This window comes from Mizuhopecten yessoensis, unplaced genomic scaffold (assembly GCF_002113885.1).
Source record: "Mizuhopecten yessoensis strain PY_sf001 unplaced genomic scaffold, ASM211388v2 scaffold2671, whole genome shotgun sequence".
NCBI lineage: Eukaryota > Metazoa > Mollusca > Bivalvia > Pectinida > Pectinidae > Mizuhopecten > Mizuhopecten yessoensis.
The window spans coordinates 2,010,887-2,037,031 of NW_018404662.1; the positions used below are offsets into that span (position 1 = coordinate 2,010,887).

At 39.2% G+C, this 26,145-nt stretch overlaps 1 protein-coding gene across 1 annotated transcript in view; it reads right to left on the reverse strand.

Annotated features, from left to right (window-relative positions):
• Window positions 1–405: 405 nt before the first annotated feature.
• The window catches only part of LOC110446315, a 50,738-nt gene continuing 24,998 nt past the window's right edge, over window positions 406–26,145 (reverse strand). The window contains exons 2-9 of the mRNA XM_021491401.1: window positions 24,561–24,620; window positions 11,683–11,859; window positions 7,909–8,163; window positions 7,638–7,667; window positions 7,081–7,220; window positions 6,481–6,736; window positions 6,122–6,247; window positions 406–2,454 (exon numbers count right to left, since the gene is read on the reverse strand). Of these exons, the coding sequence (XP_021347076.1) occupies window positions 1,538–2,454; window positions 6,122–6,247; window positions 6,481–6,736; window positions 7,081–7,220; window positions 7,638–7,667; window positions 7,909–8,163; window positions 11,683–11,859; window positions 24,561–24,620 (1,961 nt within the window). The 3' untranslated portion in view covers window positions 406–1,537. The remainder of the gene's footprint in view (window positions 2,455–6,121; window positions 6,248–6,480; window positions 6,737–7,080; window positions 7,221–7,637; window positions 7,668–7,908; window positions 8,164–11,682; window positions 11,860–24,560; window positions 24,621–26,145) is intronic.

Below are 26,145 nucleotides of genomic sequence, written 5' to 3' on the forward strand. Positions count from 1 at the left end.
GACCATACAATATGTAAGGTTATAACCAGTCGACCGTACACTAGATGTAAGGTTTTAACAAGTCCGCCGTACACTAGATGTAAGGTTTTAACCAGTCGACCGTAAACTATATGAAAGGTTTTAACCAGTCGACCGTACACTAGATGTAAGGTTTTAACCAGTCGACCGTACACTAGATGTAAGGTTTCAACCAGTCGACCGTAAACTATATGTAAGGTTTTAACCAGTCGACCGTACATTAGATGTAAGGTTTTAACCAGTCGACCGTATAGAAGATGTAAGATTATATATAACCAGTCCAGCGTACACTAGATATAAGGTTTTAACCAGTCGACCGTACACTAGATGTAAGGTTTTAACCAGTCGACCGTACACTAGATGTAAGGTTATATATAACCAGTCCACCTTACACTAGATGTAAGGTTATATATAACCAGTCCAGCGTACACTAGATATAAGGTTTTAACAAGTCGACCGTACACTAGATGTAAGGTTTTAACCAGTCGACCGTATACAATATGTAAGGTTATATATAACCAGTCCACCGTACACTAGATGTAAGGTTTTAACAAGTCGACCGTACACTAGATGTAAGGTTTTAACAAGTCGACCGTAAACTAGATGTTAGGTTATAACCAGTCGACCGTACACAATATGTAAGGTTATAACCAGTCGACCGTTCACTAGATGTAAGTTTTAATTGTACAGTCAATACCTCGGTTCTGGTCCACTCACTGAAGCACTCTTCAATTCATAACGAAATCGCAACCTTACACAATTGCACTGCAACTTCTCCAACATTGTGTCTACTACTGTACACCATACTAGTGTTGTATAGATAGGTGTCTTCACGGTAATATGGTCACGTGATGTACCACTTGGTCAGTCACCTAGTAATCATTGTGTGGTCATCACCTTGTGAAACTTTAGATGGACTTCGCCTGTAAGGCATGTTGTGGCCATCACCATGTGACTATCGTGTGGATATCACATTGTGATCATTGGTGGGTGATCACGATTGCGCCTATGCATTTTTGTAAACATCTATGTTTATCTTTGTGTCTCAGAGAATACCTGTGTGTTAATTCCTCCTTTCTTAAGTGTTTGTCGATCTCATGAGTTCGAAAATATTTGTCATAAAGGTAGTTAAATAACCTTTTGAATAATGCATTCTTTCGTTTGCATACATTTTTGATATTTTAATCTAAATCAAACACACGTTCAAGAATCAAAACACTTTCGAGAGGTTTGTCATCGCCATAACCCATTATATGGTTCTGTGTTGAAACTCATTCTCCAAGTAAACGATATTGAACAACACAAACCTATGAGTTGTTTCGTCCACATGTTTCACATCCTATTTCGCGCTTATCGTTGGACATCCTAGTCCGACAATGGGCCTGTGGTTCTAGCCATCAGACCTTTATTTACTTGCAGTAAGAAGGTTGTACCTGTCAAAAGATCCTTCCATGTAAGCACATGCCGCTTTTGAATACTTCATTTTCAACTCATTACATGTTGAATGTAATCACAAGCCTCACGTCACCTCGATATCACGTGTTATATCCGGGTGTTGGCTTCGCATTTTAAACTGTTTCATTTTTTGTTGTTCCATGGCCAAGTCATCCTGTTGCGTTCCGTACTTCGTCGCTAATTCCTTCCCTAACTTTTGTTGTTCTAACATCATTTCTGTGTCCGGCATCATGCCATATTTCATTTTAAATTCCTTCCCAATTTGAAATTTGGTTTCCGGATAAATCTCATACCTGGTTTCTGGGTTGTATATTTTGTTTTCTGGTTGGTACCCAGGGTGGTTTTTAGGAATCGTATATTGTTTTAATTTAGCTATATTTTCGCTGAGCGTCGGCGGGGACATGGGCGATCGAGGTTCGCCCATAGTACGTGGTTGTCGCCACCCATATCCGCCCCAGCCGTAAGTGGGATCGATGTCGGGAGTGTGTGGAGGGATATCGTGTCGCTCTACGATAGTGGTGAGTACAGGCGGGCCCTGGTTATACACAGAGGGAGACGGGCTCGAGTCCTCCTCCATATACTGGTCCATAACCATATACTTTTTGTAATTTCCGGGGTCGGAGTTCTGGTCCGGGTACTCCCCCTCGGAAGGCGACTGTAGGGAGTTGGTCAAGCTGTTCCTGTGTGTGTATTCACGGACGATGCCTTGCGTCTTGACGTGGGGTCGTGGGAGGGAGTAGTAGGGCGGGGGATAACTGCCTCCCTTTTTACTGGACAGGGTGGTACTGGAGCTATTGCTGGTCATTTCCATGTTTGTTTCCTTGAGCTTGGCTTGTTGTAACTGAGCCTCCTTGTCCTTTCGCTTCTGCTTGCGTTTGGCACGACACGTGAGGCACGTCCCAATGAGGACTCCTGTACCTATGACGCCCACTACAGCCCCTAGGATGATCATGTGTAGAGGTATCTCTGTCACCTCCTCAACTGTAACATACAAATATAGAAAATACGGGTTATACCCTGGCTTATATTATCACAATGCAACAATATCCGACACATTCATATCAGTTACATGCTACCATTTCGCAAAAAATATAATAAAAGACTGAAAATTATTTCGAATCTTGCAATGTCCAGATATATATAGAAATACGTTGTATTTTACGGTTTTAATTGAGCGGAAAACGACCGCAACGTTCCTGTGGTGTAAACATAGCTCAAGATGCTCCCAAGACACGTCGTAGGAAGTAGGTTTGGTTTGTGTTTGTAGGTGTGTGTAATGCTCATCATACACGTTAGTTTTATTTGGGAAATTACAATAGAATATTCCAACACGATTTTAACCGTGAAGACAGACAAGCCTTTAGCATCAATGCCTTGCTGTATACATCGCGAACCGGTGTCAGTAGAGTGTGGGAAAGGAGAGGATACTAGGCTCTGGTTCCAGTCTGCGATAATGCTAACATGTCGGCTGCGGGGCGTACATATGTTTGAGCTTTGTTTAGCAACAATAGCCACAGGTACGTCAGCACCTATCAGGGGGTGGCCGTGGGCCTCACGTGCGCGGCTGGGCCGTATAACTGCCGGAACATGCACCACTGACATGGCACACGCTTGGCTCCTGTGGGAGGCAGTGTTATGCTTTGTTAGCTTATCATGGCCGTGTGTTAAAGATTACTTTGTGAATCGAGAAAGTGTATTAAATACCTATCTTATTGTGAAAACAATTGGTGTATTTTCTAAGTTCATTAACATGCGTTCATACTCCTTCACCAAATTATATTCTAACACTACAGCCAAGCAATATAAGGTGATAACCAGGAGTAAAATTAATTTGGCAATATTTGATATATTAGAATGGCGTCAGACTGAACCATGTTTTATTAGTTAAGCTAACTATTTACAGAACAAGAAAAAACAAGCCGACAGCGATGACTACATGTTTACGAAACAAATGATAACACATGTCTAGATCATCTTCAAGTCAATATGCCGACTTCTGTCTTAAATAAGCACCAGACCCGTCCACGTTATCGTAGTAATTGATAACTTCCGGTGCGTGATACGCTGATCTGGCCTCTAGGAAAGAGACTGGTCAATACAACTGGTATATTGTGTTCCTAACTAACAAATGACTAGTTTATATTAATGAACAGAGTTGATTTTAATTATACTTGCTACAATGCGCATTGTTCAAATAGTATCGAAACTCAAACAATATTTACCATTTGAATATCACTTCGCTAACAATGAATTTTGTTGTTTTTTATTATGCTTGTAATAATGCGTATTGTTCGAAAATTATCGAAAACAAAACAAGATAGAAGAGATAATGTTGTTTTGTGAAACTGCACTCTAATGATTGTTTGCTTCGATATATATAATGATAACAAAATACCGTCAAGAACAATAGTACGACGATGATGTTAAAACTGAACTTTGTTTGGATGTGTAATTGGGGCTGTCAGATTCGACAGTACATGACCCCTCCGGCCCCACAGAAATGATGGTGTTGATATCGCTCTAATCAAGTGCCTGACCACGTGTCAATGGTCCGCCGTTCACGTGTATAAATATTATGGTTAAACTTGACGTGCAATCGTAAGGGTGATATACCAGTCTGCTGGATGTGTAAATAGTACAAGTAGCACACGAACTGCACGAGCGTGCAGTCTCACTGTATGGAACCGCGTCCAAATATAGTTCTTGACCACGATAAACGCTCAGTGTCCGTATTCCGAATCCCTATTATTGTTTTAGTTTTCTATATTGATCTTATGGCACAATTAAACACTAAATAAAAGCTTCCTTAAAGAAGTAAAAATACTGCACACATGAGTTTTTATTGCATATTTTAATATCTGTAGAAAAAATATTTACTTATAAACCTATATTTATACCTATATTCCATATCTAAGATTTAGTTTGGGCATTATTCCTGGAGAAAGGGTTTCAGAAGAATAGCTTACAGCTGAAATGCCAAAAGGTTTTCAAACATTGACAAGATGTGGTTTGGTACATTAACCTTGTTGAAACACTTATCAAAACCTTGAATGACAGTTACGATATGGGATACCGATAAATTGAAAACCGTGTTGCTTATAGTTACAATGAAGGAAGACTAGATACCCACGCTAGGGCTATAGATATGTGCTATTGATCCTGAAACATGTGCAGATTTTGACAAACCCTGTTGATACGGAGTGAATGGTTTGGTGTAGTGTTTCACAACACTGTTCCGGTTAGTTGTATTTTACCGGTAAGATATGGTCCCAGTCGACATAAATATCTCATTTACAACCCAACTACTTCCGCTGTAATCTGCGTTAGTGATCAATTTCCTTAATTTGCTTGTGATGAAAGTATACATCAAGATAAGGAATCGACAGGGCTTTAATAGTTTTAAGGAATCATTTTGGGTCGCCTCCGTGTAAAATATAGTACGTACCCTTCTTATGAAATTTAAGGTGAAACGTCTATACGAGTAGTTAGAATATTGATGATATTTGTCCGTTCTTTCCTCGATATGTCTTCGATGTGACTGATGTTTTTTTTTATATAAGTTTCAATGTCTTTACCAACTAAAAATGATACTGACTGTATGAAGTCGGTATGACACAGAGTTTCCGACCTGGTGTAGGAATGAGGTTCTTTTGTTCTCGGAATCGATGAACAGCGCGAACATATATATTCGCAAGGGTTAAAAGACAGAATATTTATGAAAGTATATGAAAGGATTTAATTGGTTTAAATCAAATAATTCCATCCAAGCCGTACCAAGCATTTAATACATTCTAGTTTCAAGTACAAAATAAAATGCCTATTAACCAGAACTATTTGGCCTCGTAAACTAACATTTTGTGGAGATGTCTTTGAAATGTTTAAGCCCAATTTTGTGGCTAATCATAAGAACAATTACGTTGTAAACTGGAGCTGTAATCCAGAAATGGGCGTGGTTTGTCGCGACGTGCGAGATTATATCTATCACGATGGTGTCTGCGCGCTGTAACGGGGGATGGCATTTCACTAGTTCTTGTCTAACTTGCAATTATGCGTTGGACGGTAGACAGACAGCAGGAATGCATGCGGTTTTAAAGCGAGACTGACGCTAAAACGAGGTTTTTAAAAACAACTTGGCATGTTTGGGTTAATTGTTCCTGAAATTGTCAATATGACGCCTTGTGCAATTACTAAACAAAAGTTTGTTGATTTTTATCTGGTTTTCAGTCACGCTGTTAGAGACTTAACGTCTTGAGAGTGGGACGTTATTCTCAAAGCAAGCTGAATTCTGAAGGGAAATGAAAAGGCTATGAACTGTACATTTTGCGCCAAAAGTTATCTCACATTTTAATGCTTTTCCGGTTGTTGGTTACCAGCAATATTTTTTAGAGGAGTAAAATGACAAATACACTCTGCTTTATGGGATGGTTTGTCCATCTTCTGTAGTAATATCAATGGTGCAGCACTACTTTCACGTTTTGTTTGTTGTGAACATGAATGTCCTACCAATTCTTATCATGATGGACTATTCCTCCTAGTCACTGTAGCAAGCAGTATTTCTGTTAATTAGAATTAAGAAGATAACGAAGGGTTCGATTAAATGTTGTTGATCATTTGTTACCAAGCAGGTGATATCCCCACGAATACGTACCGACTTCCTGTTTGCAGTTCCGCTCGTCCTCGCCGTGCGGACAATTACTTCGGCCATTACAGACCAGCTGGCTACTGATACACCACTTGTCGCAGAAAAACTCTCCAGGGCTGTTACACTCGTCACCTACAGCAAAATGTGCTCAAGGTCAGACAAGGGAACAGAGTGCCTCACACGTATTAACGCACGCGCATACTTAAAATATAGCGTTGTTTTACGGAGGTAATGAAATGAATACATCATCATGTTTCAGAGTCTTTACTTTTTATATCCAGAATAGCCTTTTATTATGTCCTTGTCTTTTGTCTGACTGCTTTTAGTTTATACAATGATACACAGACTATGAATACTCTGCCCACCTGCACTAGATGAATATCCGGCGTTGACCTTCTGGTACACCGAATATTGTACTTCTACCCTGGGAAACGATTCAGGTTGGTTGCCAAAGAGTCGAATAAATACCCGGCTGCTAACTGACTCGAACTCCGGAAGCGGCCCATTGCAGTAATGGAATACCCGGTCCTTCGAAGCCGTCGACTTGTCGTAGATCTCGACGTAGTTGGCGCCACAGTCCTGGGGTCTGGGGAACCAGGCCGAGACATGAGACAGGCGGATCTGTATGTGGCGGGCAAATATACAGGTAAACAATAATATTTCGTTAAAGTATTATTGTAAACTTTTGTCTAAAAGTTACACAAAAACCGTGGTTAGTATGTATATCATTAACAAAAAAACCTTTTAACAAAAGAACATATCGAAAACGATTCAATAATTGTCCATTAACAAAGCAGTGGAGTGTCCCTTTGAAGTTTTAATGGACTATGGTAATTAAGGACTATGGTAAAGAAAAGAATGTAAAACGATATGATTTAAAACTATTTTCATCATTCAAAGGTATTTTCATCCATTATCGCATTGATAATGAATTCGATATTATACAGTGTACTTGTATACGATACCTTACTCCCGGGCTGTGTGTGGATCTCCCACGTGCAGTCTCTCTGACTACCACCGATGTCCATGTCGTCATAATGATGGGAGAACTCCGATGACGACAATATTCCATCCGGGTCAATGGTGTTGACTAACTTCCGGCACACTAGAAAAACAAGTCTAGTTTTTATACTTCGAGCTTAAACATTGCATAGACTGGAATTTGTGCAACGACAAACGGTGAAAATAATGACTGAAAACAAACAGAGGTTACATGTTTAAATACAAATGAAAGTTATCATCATTGTTAAAATTAAAACAAGTTAATATATTGCTTAATGTATACATGTATATCATTGGTCAAACATGCTCCGTTGTTAGCGAGCTTACTAAGGTAAATTTCATTTTAAGTTCTGCGTTTCACCAAATTATATATTGACCCATTAGATCAAATGTGTTACTGGTATGGAAGCCTTGCTGTGTTTTTTTAGAAATAAACAACATACAAAATGTATCTACCAAATGGCTGCAATACTGCTCACGACGTAGTTCAAAGTTAAAACAAAATATACATATGTCTTACCATTTGCGTCTTCTTCTTTTGGATTATAATCTGAAAATACAGAAAAAGTCGGCTTAACAATAGCTTATATTATTCAGGCTGAACAATCAGTTTTGAAAGTAGAGCCGTATGTTCTCTTGTTTTATTACGTTTGGAGCCTGTCCAACGGTAGCACTTACACAGGTCGGTGTATCCCTATCGTTCAACATCCATTCTGAGATTATGTATTGGTTTAAAGATATACTTATTCTGCTTATGTCGTTTTCAAGGCGAGACTATGTTTGATATTTACCTTGTTTCTTTACAAAGGAGTAGATAGCCTTGAAACCTTTATCACCAAGGTTTTTGTCACTTTTGAATCGTATCCATATAAACCGAGTGGTAGAGCGAATCAGGGGAGGAAAGTCCTTGCCACAGTATTTCCCAATGAGCGGGGAGTAGGAGAAAGGACCGTCTCGGAATTCTAGGAAATCGTATTTGCACTTTTCCGACTTCTCCACGTCGAAACTTCCTCGGAAATCCACGTGAATGTGGTAACCGGGCTGAGCTGGTAATTAGAAAAAAATTAAAGTAAGATCAGAAATAAATATTATAAATACATAAATAAGGAACCTCTTTAAGCATTTATTGGGAGATGTGTTTATTCCGCGTCTGTAAAGACGTCGGTCAATATCAGCTTGGATGATACCGACATGAGTAGAAAGGTGATTCTTTATGGTGTAAACAAAGCAGCTGTGAAGTATCTCGCGGTATGATGAGAAATGGACACAAACGCTCGATACTGAATGTTTAAACATGTGTATAATTCCAAAAGAGTTGCAACATGTCGTTTCTGGTTAGGTACAGAACAAATTTATTACCAAAAAAGTAAAATGACGAGCACACCTAATGCATGTAACGTGTCTCATCCCTACGATTTTTTTTTTGATTTTTTTTCCCAATTCAGTATTTCATTAATTTCTAAATCTTCACACGGGTAAACCCAGATGTGGTATACAGAAGCCATCTTTCACATTACACATAAGTTTACATTCCGCCATTTTTGTTATCGGAACTCTTTGATGTGGGAGTCCCATTCGGTATACAGTGTCTCACAGTTATCTTCTCGACTTTCTTTGATCTTTTCAAGATTTTTAAAAGGGAAAATGCATTTCGCTGTTATTTATAGAATGTTTAAATGGACATTGGTTGTAGTCTACGACCTAGATTTGTACATAGGAGAGAAAAATGTGTTCGTGGACTTAGCTGGAGAAATCATTTAAGTGCGTTTGTATGTAAACAGTGATAGTGTATGGAACTGTGATTTGTGGGATGATGTGTTAAGAGGTAGCGCAGTACAAATCCACGCTTACTTGGAATATTCACAAAATATATACTGATTCTGCCGAGAATATGACTAGATTCATTAATGATAGTTTTAAAAAGTCTTTTCTTATATCCCTTGCATTGAAAATAAACCGTTTGGCGTGAGATTATTCAGTAAACTAGTAAACCTCGACTAATTACACCAGTCAGTTATGCATTAGATATGTGCGAGATGGATTTAACATTGTGTCAAGGATTTTGTTAGTGATTTCAAATGCTGTTGTTATCAGTGAATGTCTGCAAAAAAACGTCTATAAATGAGTGATTATCGCTCAATGCTGATGGAGAGACAAGTGCAAAAACATACCGACATATCAGCATTGCAATATGGATTTATTAACATGGGGGCGAAATCAAAGTTATCGGGCGTGTATCTTTGCCAGGGTGTAAGCCCTATACTTAGGGGATTTAGGCTGAGTGCTTGTACACGATATATAAAGATGTACCAGTTCGGGCCTCCAGGGATCGACTCCCCTGCACCTGTTGTAACCTCGACAGGGTCCCTAGAGCGTTAAGCATGTACGGGTGTAGAAAGTGTAGCACAGCATCTTGTCATTGTTAAAAATGAGAGTATATAAGATATTTTAATATATGTATATGAGCTTATATTTCGTGGTTTTTTATTTGTCTTTTTATAAAAACGAATGAAGTATGCCAACATTGTTTTAAAGAAATAATGAAATATAAATGCCCCACCCCCACTCTACAACAATAGGGAGAAGAAAACACACTTACATAACCCCAAGTATGCATTCAATGTCACTCTGACGCTTCCTTACAATAATATCCATACAGGTACGTGGGAGACGTCTTATTGCAAAGAAACCCGACATTTTTATCATGATTTTCTAATTTCAAAAGCGCCATGATTATCTGAGATAATGGCAATGCTATGTAGTACTTCATCTTGGAATTTGCTTTACTAAGTACATAAAACTCCCCAGTTAAGGAACATCAATTTGTGGAGCATTAGTCAGGTGAAACAAACTAAAGCCTTGGGGATTAGGTAGGCCTAGGGCAACTTGTAGATTGAATTAAATGGAATGTTTCTTTTCTATTTTCGTTCATCCTCGATGACCTATGACACAACATGCCGCGAACTACTGTATTCTCAGACGTTGCAGTATAAAATGATACCCGGGCCCGTATTCATGAAACCGTTCTCATGTTCAAAAACATGGATTTTGTGCTCAAACGTATTTTTTTGTAACTAACTGAAATATTGTCAAACGTTCAAAAGGTCAGATGTAAACATTGAAAACAGTTGTCGGTTTTAAGTCTCTTCATTTTTTTCCAAATCATTCACAGAATAAGATGTTATCATTAATTTATAAACGAAACAAGAAATTAAGCTTAAGCACAAAATCCATGCTTGAGCATGAGATCGATTTGGTGAATACTGGCCCCGGTGTTGCTTTATGACTGTTCGTGTTAATTCAGAATACATACGAGAATAGAACTCAACATAGAATGACACAAAACATAGAACATGTAATTCAGAAAGCGGTGGTCGTCAACTGTGTATCATACACATTGTACAGCTGGCTAGCTATTATTACACACATTCTAATAGCTATACCAGCTGTAGTATACCCTGCCTAGCTATAGTGAATTACTTATTTAACCCGAATCTGTTAACAAGTTGTTTCAAAGATACCATGAAATATCGGACGTACCAAGGGCCCGGATTCAGCATATTAGTTGTAAAAACAAACGATCAAACTGATAACGATAGTAATCCCTAATGTCAACTGACATTAACATTAAAAGAAATTAACGGAGTGAACATTGTAATGTGGATCTTGTTAAGTGATAAATCTCGCCCTGGCTAAATTTTAAATGCACACCTCATAATGTGTTAACATTCTGTTATGTGTTTAATGTAACCCTGGTGTGAGTTTAATGTACATACTGGTACATTGTTTGTGGGGAGCGCTTTAGTGGTAAAAAATATCATAGATTTGGCCCCAAGTTCCCTTCCGTATCCTAGGGCTCAACACACTTTCTCTCGGACCGCTAGGTAGAGTGAGGGTGTGACAGAATTACCCGCTCCCTCCCCAAAACCACAACTCTTCAACCGCAATGGGAGTGTTTTTCTCGTCTTAGTAGGGTGACATAGCCATAATCGGTGGCCAGAGCTGATTGAATCAGAAACAGAATTTTCTAGGAAGGCAGGGGGTCACTAATGATCTAATACATCACCCGAGCACGTTCCCTACTCACATACACACAGGCGCGGTTTATTACACAAATACATACTTTTATAATTAAATTTCAAAACTCTGATTTTGTAAAATTCTGGCACTGCTGGTGGTGAGGTACTCGTTACCCTTTCGGCGCGGCGTACAGTTAGTGGACGCACGACAGTTATACCGAGGGACCATCAACACATGGCCAACGCCAAATGGAAATGTTAATTGAAAGTGTACCAAAAGTCGTTTAAGAAACATAAATTTGAATAATGTGTTTATATTCCACTAAGCTGGTGGTGCTGGTTTGGAATTGGAAGGAAAAAAACCTCATGGAGCTTGGGAAAGGTACCGCACAACTAAAAAGGATGCATGGAATAGAAGCAATTTTCTGTTCTGCTATTTTTTTCAGAAAAAGAAAATTAACTTAAGAAAGTGATGGATGGATTTTCTATCACTTGTAATGGTATACCTAGAGATTTGTGATCGATCCATCGGTTTATGCTACATACCTTCGAGGTACTGGACGCACTCAATGTCATTCGGATACTCCTCGGGATAGTTTGGGCTGTAGAACTCCGCACGTCGACGGTCGCCATTGGTGAAATTCCAACATTTCGGGGACACGATATCCCCTAAAAGGGCTTGTTGTGGGTATACAAGAGCCGCGGCGACCGAGGGTTGGGTTTCTGAAACATTCAAATGTATGAAATATCAGACTTACTTGTCCTTGTAACTGCATTCAAACTAGAGACCAACGTGGACAACAGAACAAAGACAACCAAATCAGTACTAAAATTAGACAATATAAAACAATCGCTTTCCTTGGAAAACATTGTGCTTTGAGAAAACGAAATATCAACAGACCCTTAACTACATATACTTAAGGTATGTTTTCTGTGGAGGTGAGAAACAGGTTTGAACTTTTTTTGTTGATTATACTGTTATTTATTTGTTCTGATGTTTCAATCAAATCCGATCTAACAAACATCTTTAACTCGATCCACTGTTATTTTCTTTTCTGACATATGAGCCAAGTTTATATTTTTGTTTTGATTACATAATAATGTGTATGCGTGTGGCGATCTAACGCGAAGTCTAGAAGGTTCGGATTTCATCTTCTCCTTACGTTAAATGTATTAAACACGCATTGGTACTCTAATCGCAACCAAATGAAAAATATAATTGTGTATATGATTTCTTAAACAACTGTTTTACAAGTATTACATGATGTTAATACATTAAGTTTATCAGTAGAAATTTAAGTCATATAGCAAAAAGGAGATTGACGTATCGGCTTGTTTTTCTATACTTGGTACCCGTGCAGGCTCGGGGAATGAATAGACATGCTGTATTTTCCTGTATAAGCGAACGTGAACAAGGTAACTAATGTGGTGACCATGCAGACTCCTCTGTATTCTACTTAGGGGCTCTAGACTTGGGTGTTATTTTAAGGAAGGCATCCACACATAAACTTTTTTTCTTTCTCAGAAGCTGTAAAGAATCTACCTATAGTTCTTTTGATCCGTCACAGACAGAAATGGGACGCAGTTTCTGCCAAAGAAATGATGTTGTAAATACCATATGTAACCATAAAAAGACCTTCAACAAGTATGTAACCATAAAAAGACCTTCAAAAAGTGTTTATCAAGGCCTCTGGGGAGAGGTCTTATTTTTAATTTTTAACGTTCGGAGCTTTCGTGGTTTTTTTTTCAATTCCAGTGAAATTAAGAAAACCATTGGACAGAAATTACAAGGACACAGGCCTCGTGTGTATATCAAATGTCTGGGTGTATTGGTGCGGACAGAATACGATGTCGTAGTGGGTAGCTCTGGCACGTTAAACTCCTCACGCATGGCACGTGCATTACATGAAAATAACACAGATTTTGTACAAGTAATAATGCAGAAATCACTAAATTATTCCATTATTGTAGGTGGAATAATCTGCTGCTTTATCCGAGTCGGCGCCCCACATCTCAGGTTTGGGATCTCTTAATTAGAGCGGCGCTTGTCGAAATGGCTTCGATAAAATGATTATTTCCTGAATGTAGACATTAATCTTTATCTACAGGAAAAATGAATACCTCCCATGTAATTTAACAAGGAATGTTATTTCTAATTTTCTTTTCACTGACGCAGGTATTGTTATGACGCCGTCACGTTGAGTAGTACATGCATATAGAAAAACCAAAATCAATGAAGACCGCTGCTGACTTATGCAATGACTGACCGTTTGTATAAGTACATATAAATGTATGCAGGGGACAGAATGAGATAAGTGGTAGTTGAGATAAGTCTCCCGATGATTTGTATTCGGTATCATTTCTGTTTCTGGGGAAAGTTAACCTGTTAACATTCCCTTATAAAGATGAGAAGTTTCATTTTTGTCGCTGTGTCCTCTTGGACGAAGTTTGGCTCTGGTTAGTTGGCACCATTATACAATATACAATCACTTAAAACTCTCTTACCACGACAACGTTACCATGACAACGTTACAACGAAAACATTACCATGACAACGTTACCACGACAACGTTATAACAATAACGATATCACGACAACCTGACAATGACAATTTTACCATGACAAGGTTACTACGACAAGGTTACTACGTCTCGTACACTGAAGGTATATTAATCGACATCAAGAGAGAACAATGATCAAGCTGTCAGATCGGTGTTTTGACCATGTGACCAACTTCACAGTCACATCCCCAGGAATTACTCTAACGCAAACATTTAACTTAAAAAATAACAAGAGCAATCTTTAACAGCAGTAAATAAAAGGAGAAAGCGACAACAACGCAAAATAGTATTACAGTGTACGACCACGTTACAATGTGATATGTATATATAGTGATGCTCATGTTTGTTTCGTCTGGTGAACAAAAGACGCGGGAGTATACGAGATGACTTTTCCCTTTGCTAATATAAATTGTACAAGCAGAACATTTACCGCAAATTTTCAGACAAAAATTAGGACTGAGAACCGGTCGAACAAGACGCGTACACTCCTACTTGTTAGCACGTACGGCATTGGCAGTGCTTGTACCTTCTTTGCTTGAATCAGCAATATTAAGTTTGCCCTTCCTTACCACATATGTAGATGACAGTAAGATAAGGAATGACGACATGGCTTATTATTTTATGCCTTCGTGTCAGATACAGTGTAAAAGTGGGTCTTCACCAGGTGTTGAATTATCTCCCTTAGAAACGCCCGTCTGCACCGCAGTAAATACATACAGATGTTTGTCTTAAGATAAAAGATGAATCAAATTTATAAAGTAAGCTTACACAACGTTGCTGAAATGATAATAGTTTATCAGTGAGTCAACCCCAAACCGAAAATAACATACGTAATGAGGCTAATTTTGTACGGAAACAGGACATCACGCCAGGCTTGACATGCCGTTAGATCAGGTACCTAGATGTATCAACCATATATGTTTTGTGAAAACATAAATAGCGCCTTGACAGTAACAGGCCCACCTCCCGGCATGAATTGTCTTCTCTTTAAAGGGGATCAGCATTTAATTCAAATCTGACGTGCATATGTCATCCACTCTGTTACACCTGCTGTAAAATGTATACTTTGGAAATATTTTTTATTCCGTCTGGCAGATGTTTGTATATGTACGATTCCGTTTTCTCATGTACCGTGTAACAACCGTTCCGTACTCCGTTATCTCGTGTCAGATGTAACACCGGTAAACCTCACATCCAACGAATGCCAAGTACTTTAAAGCAGCATGAATTCATCAATGACTATCTGTTTCTAAGATTGTGATAACATTTAACGGTATAAAATTAAATCTAAGTGACTACCTCCCCACTAACATGTATGTCAGTTAGAATCTCTAACGATTACATACTTCCGGAATTCTTTTTTATGAAGACTTCGAATTCGTCTGATGAAATTTCGTTTTTATTAATAAATGGTATATTTCAAAGTCAGTGCTCCGAGACACATTATGATGGTAGGGGAGCGCCTAGTGCAAAGGACTTGGTTACGGTGCTGTTGATCTGTTACGGTATCGTGGTCGTCACTGCTCCGCCCGACACAAGTACCAAACCATATCTGGATTTGTTAGTCCACAAGTGGCTGTTGATACAGAAGATTGATATCTCGTATCTGAAAACCGGTATCTTTGTCAGTTAACCTGTGACTGCTGACACAGAAGCCGCAACACTTTTTGTTTTATTACCGATGAAGTTTATGTTTGAAATTAAAGTCAACCATTCGGGAATTTATAATTCGTTATCATTTAGAAAACAAAGTAATGATTTACGAATCCGTACTGTGGAATAAAGTTGCCGTATTTAACAAGATTACAAGCAAAATGCAATAAAACTTCCTTTAAATGATCGCATGCGGTGTCCTTATAACCGGGTATTTTCTGCTGCACTTTACCTGGGGATACCTTACTTGACCCTATCATCTGTGTATGCGGTGTCCTTATAACCGGGTATTTTCTGCTGCACTCTTCCTGGGGATACCTTACTTGACCCTATCCTCTGTGTATGCAGTGTACGTCGTCATATGACCTTATCTATTCACGTAAAACTAAACTACCAGAAACTATTATGATAATACTGACACCAATAAATCTCTCTCTCTCTCTCTCGCATCTACCCTTTACGTCAAAAGTGTTGAAGAATATATGTCTTGTGACATATGATATAATATATGTCTTGTGACATATTATTAGTTACATAGTCACTTGCAGGGGGTATACGGAAATATATGGGGTCCATGAAAAAAGCTGATGGACACCATATATTTCCGTATACCTCCTCCCCTGCAAGTGACTATGTAACGAATTTATCCCGCCGATGACTATCTGTTTATTTCATCAGAAGTTGACATTTGCGTCGCGAAACTCATCATCTTTGATAATATCTAACTTTCTGTTGAATTGTGGGGATTGCAAGTACCTGTTCAGTGAGTGGCGAATGATTTCCACACTGGTTGTCTTGTACATTTCCCCGTCCGATTTCCGGAGGTCCATGTAAAAGTGGGACAGCGTCTCATTTAGTGCGACTTTGTCGAACGTTTCGAAATTGGATCTTTTAGTGTTGTTGCCGATCACTTGTTGCTTTTTTGTGTGTAGCGAGAAGATAGATCCGTCCTAATTCTCTTGATTTCATCATCGTTTATTGAAGCAAACCTCGCCGCCATGTTGTTTACGTCGTCTGCCGTCACGAAAACATGGCGTCATGACGTCACGATAGTGAGGCTCCACAGAGGGGTAATACAGAAAATATACCCCCTGCAGGTAGCATAATACGGGTTTGTATGAGGTTCGCGCAAGCCAATGAAATTGCTACATTTTTGTCAGAGGCGGGATAAGATATATTATTACTCCTTTGAGAAAAATTTAGGAATCTGATTGGTTAAAAACTACAGTGTACCAAACCGCATTCGTAAATCTCAGGGGGTATACGAAAATCTCAGGGGGTATACGGTCATGTCACGTGATTCTCAGCAGTAATACGGTGGAATCACGTGATTTTACAAGGGGTATACGGGTCACGTGTCTTTGTATCTTGCGCCCGGGCATCGGGAGACAACTTGCATTCGTCATCTGCTTCGCTGTTTACAAAATGGCAAAACGTTTCGCTTCGCATACTGATGAGGAAACTATGTGCCACATAACACACAAAAGTCGAAAAGACGAGCGGCAAACATGCTGATGACGTAGTATTTAAAAGAAAAGAATCAGGAAGAACAGTTCGAGGAATTTGATAAAACGAAACTAAATGAGGTAATGTGCCTGTTATTTTTCTTTGCTTTTATTATAAAAGACACAAAAGGGTAATACATTCGTTACACGGATTTTTGGCAGGGTATACAGGATGGTATGACCCTACAGGATGTCGTATATCCTTCGGCCTATCGGCCTCAGGAAATACGAAACCTTTAGGGCCGTTCCATCCCGTATACCATGCCAAAAATCCGTGTAACTAATAATATATGTCTTGTGACATGTGATATAATATATGGCTTGTGACATATGATATAATATATGGCTTGTGACATGTGATATAATATATGTCTTGTGACATATGAAATAATATATGTCTTGTGACATATGATATAATATATGTCTTGTGACATATTAAATAATATATGTCTTGTGACATATGATATAATATATGGCTTGTGACATGTGATATAATATTTGTCTTGTGACACATGATATAATATTTGTCTTGTGACATATGATATAATATATGTCTTGTAACATGTGATATAATATGAGGCGTGTCTTCATACTGTAACTCATTCAAATATTCTGGTAACGTCTGCCTCTAACATGTTAAATATTGTATTCCTGGTAACTCGCTTTCTTTCATACTTTCCGTTCCATAATATTCTGAAATACACCCCGTCGTTATGATATGTCTAGAGTATGTCGTTTAATGTAATTCCTCGGCCTATATACATGCTTGCGTTCCCCTTCACGGCAATGTTGTGTGCCAAACAAGCCGACCCGAATTACTCGCAGCTTCTCCAGGAATCCTCGTTTTTTCCCCCCATCTCCTTTGAGTCAAACGGGGCTATAAATCCAGTGAGCTATTGATACAAAGCTATCAAAGAGTCCGAGGGCTTATGAGTGATCATACTGCATATTTTTGGAAGTCAAAGTTCTTAACATGTTTGTGATTCCATCAGAAATACTAATTGATTTATTCTTTTCTAGCTGGATATTGCGGAACCGTTCACCGTGCGATATTCCGTGTACTTCTATTCCCCTGTAACATCACTTTCCATTTCATTGCAACAACAAAAAGTGTCGGGTATTTCAAAAATTTCGTTTTCAAATATTTCATAAATCTCTGCATTCATTTTTTCTAATATTGTATGACGATGTTAGAGAAAGTCATTAGAGCATACATTTGAGAGTGATCATTGTATTAACCCAGATAAAAATAACTCACAAGCGTTAACGTAGGTATGCCAGGGTTGAACACTCAAGCTTGTCATGTATATGCTGAACGCTTAAATCAAAGACATGTGTTTTAATACAGTATGATACGCTTGCCATACAGATTGAGCTTACAAATATTGTGTAATCATTTTCAAATATAATCCTATCAAGATAACCTATTTGTGTACAGACACATTACAACGTTTCAAAAATGTATTATAATAAAAACACATAGCTCAGACTTACATAGGCGTATTATGTAGAAGACGCAGATATATATTGTATAAAATATCGAGGAAAACTACCGAGTATGAACAATAGGTTGGGACAGGTTCCGGAATAATTAGTACAGTTCATGTAGATGGATTTTACGTTTATATAGGTACTCTGATACGAACACCGATCGTAACTTTGTTCGGTGTCGCTTGAAGTGTCAAAATGTACCAGATCATCGATACAAAGGGTCATAGTGTACCACATAGTTAACACAAAGGGTCATAGTGTACCACATCGTCAACTCAAAGGGTCATTGTGTACCACATCGTCAACACAAAGGCCCATAGTGTACCACATAGTTAACACAAAGGGTCATAGGGAACCACATACATGTAGTTAACACAAAGGGTCGTAGTGTACCACATCGTCAACACAAAGGGTCATAATGTACCACATCGTCAACACAAAGGGTCATAGTGAAGCACATAGTAAACACAAATGGTCATAGTGTACCACATCGTCAAAACAAAGAGTCATAGTGTACCACATCGTCAACACAAAGGCCCATAGTGCACCACATAGTTAACACAAAGGGTCATAGTGACCCACATACATGTAGTTAACACAAAGGGTCATAGTGCACCACATCGTCAACACAAAGGGTCATAATGTACCACATCGTCAACACAAAGGGTCATAGTGAACCACATAGTAAACACAAATGGTCATAGTGTACCATAGTTAACACAAAGGGTCATAGTGTACCACGAAGTTAACACAAAGGGTCATAGTGTACCACATTGTTAACAAAAAGAGTCATAGTGAACCACATAGTTAACACAAAGAGTCATAGTGTACCATATAGTTAACACAAATGGTCATAGTGTACCACATAGTTAACACAAAGAGTCATAGTGCACCACGTAGTTAACACAAAGGGTCATAGCGTAGCACATAGTTAACACAAAGGGTCATAGCGTACAACATAGTTAACACAAAGAGTCATAGTGTACCACGTAGATAACACAAAGGGTCATAGCGTACCACATAGTAACACAAAGAGTCATAGTGTACCATATAGTTAACACAAATGGTCATAGTGTACCACATAGTTAACACAAAGAGTCATAGAGTACCATATAGTTAACACAAAGGGTCATAGTGTACAACATAGTTAACACAAAGAGTCATAGTGTACCACATCGTCAACACAAAGGCCCATAGTGCACCACATAGTTAACACAAAGGGTCATAGTGATCCACATACATTTAGTTAACACAAAGGGTCATAGTGTACCACATAGTTACCACAAAGGGTCATAGTGTACCACATAGTTAACAAAAAGAGTCATAGTGAACCACATAGTTAACACAAAGAGTCATAGTGTACCACGTAGTTAACACGAAGGGTCATAGCGTACCACATAGTTAACACAAAGTGTCATAGCGTACCACATAGTTAACACAAAGAGTCATAGTGCACCACGTAGTTAACACAAAGGGTCATAGCGTACCACATAGTAACACAAAGAGTCATAGTGTACCATATAGTTAACACAAATGGTCATAGTGTACCACATAGTTAACACAAAGAGTCATAGTGTACCATATAGTTAACACAAATGGTCATAGTGTACCACATAGTTAACACAAAGAGTCATAGAGTACCACGTAGTTAACACAACGGGGCATAGCGTACCACATAGTTAACACAAAGGGTCTTAGCGTACCACATAGTTAACACAAAGAGTCATAGTGCACCACGTAGTTAACACAAAGGGTCATAGCGTAGCACATAGTTAACACAAAGGGTCATAGCGTACAACATAGTTAACACAAAGAGTCATAGTGTACCACGTAGTTAACACAAGGGGTCATAGCGTACCACATAGTTAACACAAAGTGTCATAGCGTACCACATAGTTAACACAAAGAGTCATAGTGTACCATATAGTTAACACAAAGGGTCATAGTGTACCACAACGTCAACACAAAGGGTCATAGTGTACCACATCGTCAACACAAAGGGTCATAGTGTACCACATCGTTAACACAAAGGGTCATAGTGTACCACATCGTCAATACAAAGGGTCATAGTGTACCACATCGTCAACACACAGGGTCATAGTGTACCACATCGTCAACACAAAGGCCCATAGAGTGCCACATAGTTAACACAAAGGGTCATAGTGAACCACATACATGTAGTTAACACAAAGGGTCATAGTGTACCACATCGTCAACAAAAAGGGTCATAGTGTACCACATAGTTAGCACAAAGGGTCATAGGTCCCACATCGTCAACACAAAGGGTCATAGTGTACCACATCGTCAATACAAAGGGTCATAGTGTACCACATCGTCAACACAAAGGGGCATAGTGTACCACATCGTCACCACAAAGGGTCATAGTGTACCACATAGTTAACACAAAGGCCCATAGTGTGCCACATAGTTAACACAAAGGGTCATAGTGAACCACATACATGTAGTTAACACAAAGGGTCGTAGTGTACCACATCGTCAACACAAAGGGTCATAGTGTCCCACATCGTCAAAACAAAGGGTCATAGTGTACCACATCGTCAACACACAGGGTCATAGTGTACCACATCGTCAACACAAAGAGTCATAGTTTACCACATCGTCAACACAAAGGGTCATAGTGTACCCCATCGTCAACACAAAGGGTCATAGTGTACCACATTGTTAACACAAAGGCCCATAGTGTAACACATAGTTAACTCAAAGGGTCATTGTGTACCACATTGTCAACACAAAGGGTCATAGTGTACCACATCGTTAACACAAAGGGTCATAGTGTACCACATCGTCAATACAAAGGGTCATAGTGTCCCACATCGTCAACACAAAGGGTCATAGTGTACCGCATCGTCAACCCAAAGAGTCATAGTGTACCACATCGTCAACACAAAGGGGCATAGTGTACCACATCGTCAACACAAAGGGTAATAGCGTACCACATAGTTAACACAAAGGGTCATAGCGTACCACATAGTTAACACAAGGAGTCATAGTGTACCATATAGTTAACACAAAGGGTCATAATGTACCACAACGTCAACACAAAGGGTCATAGTGTAGCACATCGTCAACACAAAGGGTCATAGTGTACCACGTCGTCAACGCAAAGGGTCATAGTGTACCACATCGTCAACACACAGGGTCATAGTGTACCACATCGTCAACACAAAGAGTCATAGTTTACCACATCGTCAACACAAAGGGTCATAGTGTACCCCATCGTCAACACAAAGGGTCATAGTGTACCACATAGTTAACACAAAGGCCCATAGTGTGCCACATAGTTAACACAAAGGGTCATAGTGAACCACATACATGTAGTTAACACAAAGGGTCATAGTGCACCACAACGTCAACACAAAGAGTCATAGTGTACCACATCGGCAACACAAAGGGTCATAGTGTACCGCATCGTCAACCCAAAGAGTCATAGTGTACCACATCGTCAACACAAAGAGTCATAGTTTACCACATCGTCAACACAAAGGGTCATAGTGTACGACATCGTCTACACAAAGGGTCATAGCGTACCACATAGTTAACACAAGGAGTCATAGTGTACCATATAGTTAACACAAAGGGTCATAATGTACCACAACGTCAACACAAAGGGTCATAGTGTACCACATAGCTAACACAAAGGGTCATAGTGTACCACATAGTTAACGCAAAGGCCCATAGTGTACCACATAGTTAACACAAAGGCCCATAGTGTGCCACATAGTTAACACAAAGGGTCATAGTGAACCACATACATGTAGTTAACACAAAGGGTCGTAGTGTACCACATCGTCAACACAAAGGGTCATAGTGTACCGCATCGTCAACCCAAAGAGTCATAGTGTACCACATCGTCAACACAAAGAGTGATAGTGTACCACATCGTCAACACAAAGGGTCATAGTGTACCACATTGTTAACACAAAGGCCCATAGTGTAACACATAGTTAACACAAAGGGTCATTGTGTACCACATTGTCAACACAAAGGGTCATAGTGTACCACATCGTCAACACAAAGGGTCAGTGTACCACATCGTCACCACAAAGGGTCATAGTGTACGACATTGTTAACTCAAAGGCCCATAGTGTAACACATAGTTAGCACAAAGGGGCATAGTGTACCACATCGGCAACAAAAAGGGTCATAGTGTACGACATTGTTAACACAAAGGGCCATAGTGTAACACATAGTTAACGCAAAGAGTCATAGTGTACCACAACGTCAACAACAAGGGTCATAGTGTACCGCATCGTCAACACAAAGGGCCATAGTGTAACACATAGTTAACACAATGGGTCATTGTGTACCACATCGTCAAAGGGTCATAGTGAACCACATAGTAAACACAAATGGTCATAGTGTACCACAACGTCAACAAAAAGAGTCATAGTGTACCACAACGTCAACAAAAAGGTTCATAGTGTACCACATAGTTAACACAAAGAGTCATAGTGTACCACAACGTCAACAAAAAGGGTCATAGTGTACCACATAGTTAGCACAAAGGGTCATAGTGTACCACATCGTCAACACAAAGGGTCATAGTGTACCCCATAGTTAACACAAAGGGTCATAGTGTACCACATCGTTAACACAAAGGGTCATAGTATACCACATCGTCAACACAAACGGTCATAGTGTACCACATAGTTAACACTAAGGGTCATAGTGAACCACATCGTCAACACAAAGGCCCATAGTGTACCACATAGTTAACACAAAGGGTCATAGTGTACCACATTGTCAACACAAAGGGTCATAGTGTACCACATCGTTAACACAAAGAGTCATAGTGTACCGCATTGTCAACACAAAGGGTCATAGTGTACCACATCGTTAACACAAAGGGTCATAGTGTACCACATCGTTAACACAAAGGGTCATAGTGTACCACATAGTTAACACCCAAGGTAACAATACAACATTACAGCGTCAACACAAGGATACAACATACCACCACAGTATTGCCGTACTTGGGCAAACACGCTATGACGTCAACGCCTGCGTGCAAAATAGTTCACATCATCAGCAAATAGGGACGAAGTAAACCCCATCATCAGCAAATAGGGACGAAGTATACCCCATCATCAGTACACAAGACAAAATCTACCACTTAGTCAACACAACGAGGTAAAATTAAATAGAACTAGGGCAAACTATACCAGTGTATAAATATACCTTAGCGCCTTTATACGAGGACAAACTATACCAAGGCGTTATGCCACAAGGTTAAATTCAGAGCTCAAAACTATAACGATAAAGGCTTGCGTTTTCAACTACAAATGCATTTGATTTACGCTTTATCTCTATAGTCCAAGAGCAACTGTTGTACTTAATTTTTACATGTGAATTATAGTAAGCCAGATTTATTTGTACTACTAAAAGAGTTCCACGACATTTACAAGTGCCTGTTGTCTCGCGTTGATTGTTATAATCTTTGATTACCTCCCCTGATAATTCCACATCCGGTTGATATCTACAAAAGTATATGAGCAGATCAGTTGCCACCCATTCTAGTTTTGTTCTTATCATCTTTTTCAATGATGGTACACTCTGTAAAACGGTAGGAGATAAAGGGCGAGAGGGTCAGACTAAAGTACGTGTATGCGATGTACTTTTGTCGTAAGTTATGAGCACAGAATGGTATCCAAATGCAATAGTGTATTGTGCCATATCGTCCAACAGATTCCAGCGCTCGGATGTTTGATCGGGAATTGTATCGTGGCAGTAGATATAAGTGTATCAGAAGGTCCTCTGGTATATACACAGACTATAAGGTATATGGATTCTCCCATTTACAACCCAGTGATCAGTTATTGTGGTGTGGTGTTCCAGCCCTATGTAACTAAGACCTGATGTACTAAACATATCTGGAGAATGTTGCCCCTATATATTTGGAAAAGTGGTTGTCTTCGTTGTCAATTTCTCTTGTTTCAGTTTTCCTTAAATAAAGAACGGCCAAGGTTCTTTTGACATTCATATCCAATGTTATAACACATTCTCTACCAATTGGAGTATTGCTATATCACTTTTAAACTGGGAGTTTATTATTAACTTATATTATAACATTCCGTAATAACATACTCTTTTCAAAAGAGATTAAGTGAAACTAATTGTGGGCCGGTACGAATTGAACCTAGCAAAGGAATCTAACACCTAAATCTGTCTACTACTTCTCATGCATCAGACTTACCCGACTCGACGCCCGTCCCCGCCGACAGGGGGATGCAATCGTAAAGAGCAGCAAACACAACTGTAAATAACAAACAGTATATTAAAATGTGAACAAACAAGCACTCAAACATGGAGATGATTTAATGGCCCAGAGTAAATTGACCCGTGTGACGGCTAAACACAAATTTTAGGAGGATGAAGAAATTCATAAAGAAATTCATCTCAAATGTACATGTATTTAGTTATTAACAGTTTCGTATCATTAAAAGTATTACATAAGATTGTCATTTGGTGTCACAGAAGGTACGCCGTACTTATTGTATACATTATTAGTATCAGGGACTACGTAACGTGAATTAACACAGTGACACATAGATACATTCTGTGTATCGCTTCAAAGTACACATTCCTAATTCCTACGTCTATCGACATCAGGATTTTATGGAAACATTAAAATTTCTCGTTATTTTATATAGAAATTAAAATACAGAAAAAATGCCGGTGCATTTCAAAAACGACTCTGTACTACCCAACACGTAACAGTGTATGTATGTCAGCAAAGCCATAATAAAACGTTATTTACGGCTGCTGCTCTGAAAAAATAAATCATGATTTTTTAGAAGAAAGTATATTTGCTATATAAAAAAACCGCCATATGAAAACTTAAGATAAATATTGAGGCAAAAAGACAGACATAAATTAGATAGATCACTAGGTAGACAGTGTTTATTACCAGTTGTATAACAGTTACTGACGAGATACTGACTGATGGGGCTGTTAGATAGTTCTCTTTGTAATTTAGGGATATCGCCCGTTTATACATAAATATACTGTTTTTTTCTTTTAAATGAGGATCAGCATAAACAATTTAACGTACGGCTGGCTGTGGTACAGTGTTTAAGCTATGTCAAATGCGCAATATAATACACATATAATCTGTCATTTTGCGTTCAGGCAGACACAGCATTATGCCATGTCAGGCAGACACAGCATTATGCCATGTCAGGCAGACACGCCATGTCAGGCAGACACAGCATTAAGCCATGTCAGGCAGACACAGCATTATGCCATGTTAGACAGACACAGCATTTATGCCATGCCAGGCAGACACAGCATTATGTCATGTCAGGCAGACACAGCATTAAGCCATGTCAGGCAGACAAAGCATTATGCCATGTCAAGCAGACACAACATTATGCCATGTCAAGCGGACACAGCATTATGTCATGTCAGCCAGACACAGCATTAAGCCATGTCCGGCAGACACAGCATTATGCCAGGTCAGGCAGACACAGCATTATCCCATGTTAGACAGACACAGCATTTATGCCATGCCAGGCAGTCACAGCATTATGCCATGTTAGGCAGAAACAGCATTAAGCCATGTCAGGCAACTGCAGCTTCTATCATCTGTGTAACATGTATTTACGATGACAGTTTCTGGTAACAATTATGCCATGTCAGGCAGACCCGCGATGTCAGGCAGACACAGCATTATCCCATGTTAGACAGACACAGCATTATGCCATGGTAGGCAGACACAGCATTTATGCCATTCCAGGCAGACACAGCATTATGACATGACCGGCAGACCCAGCATTATG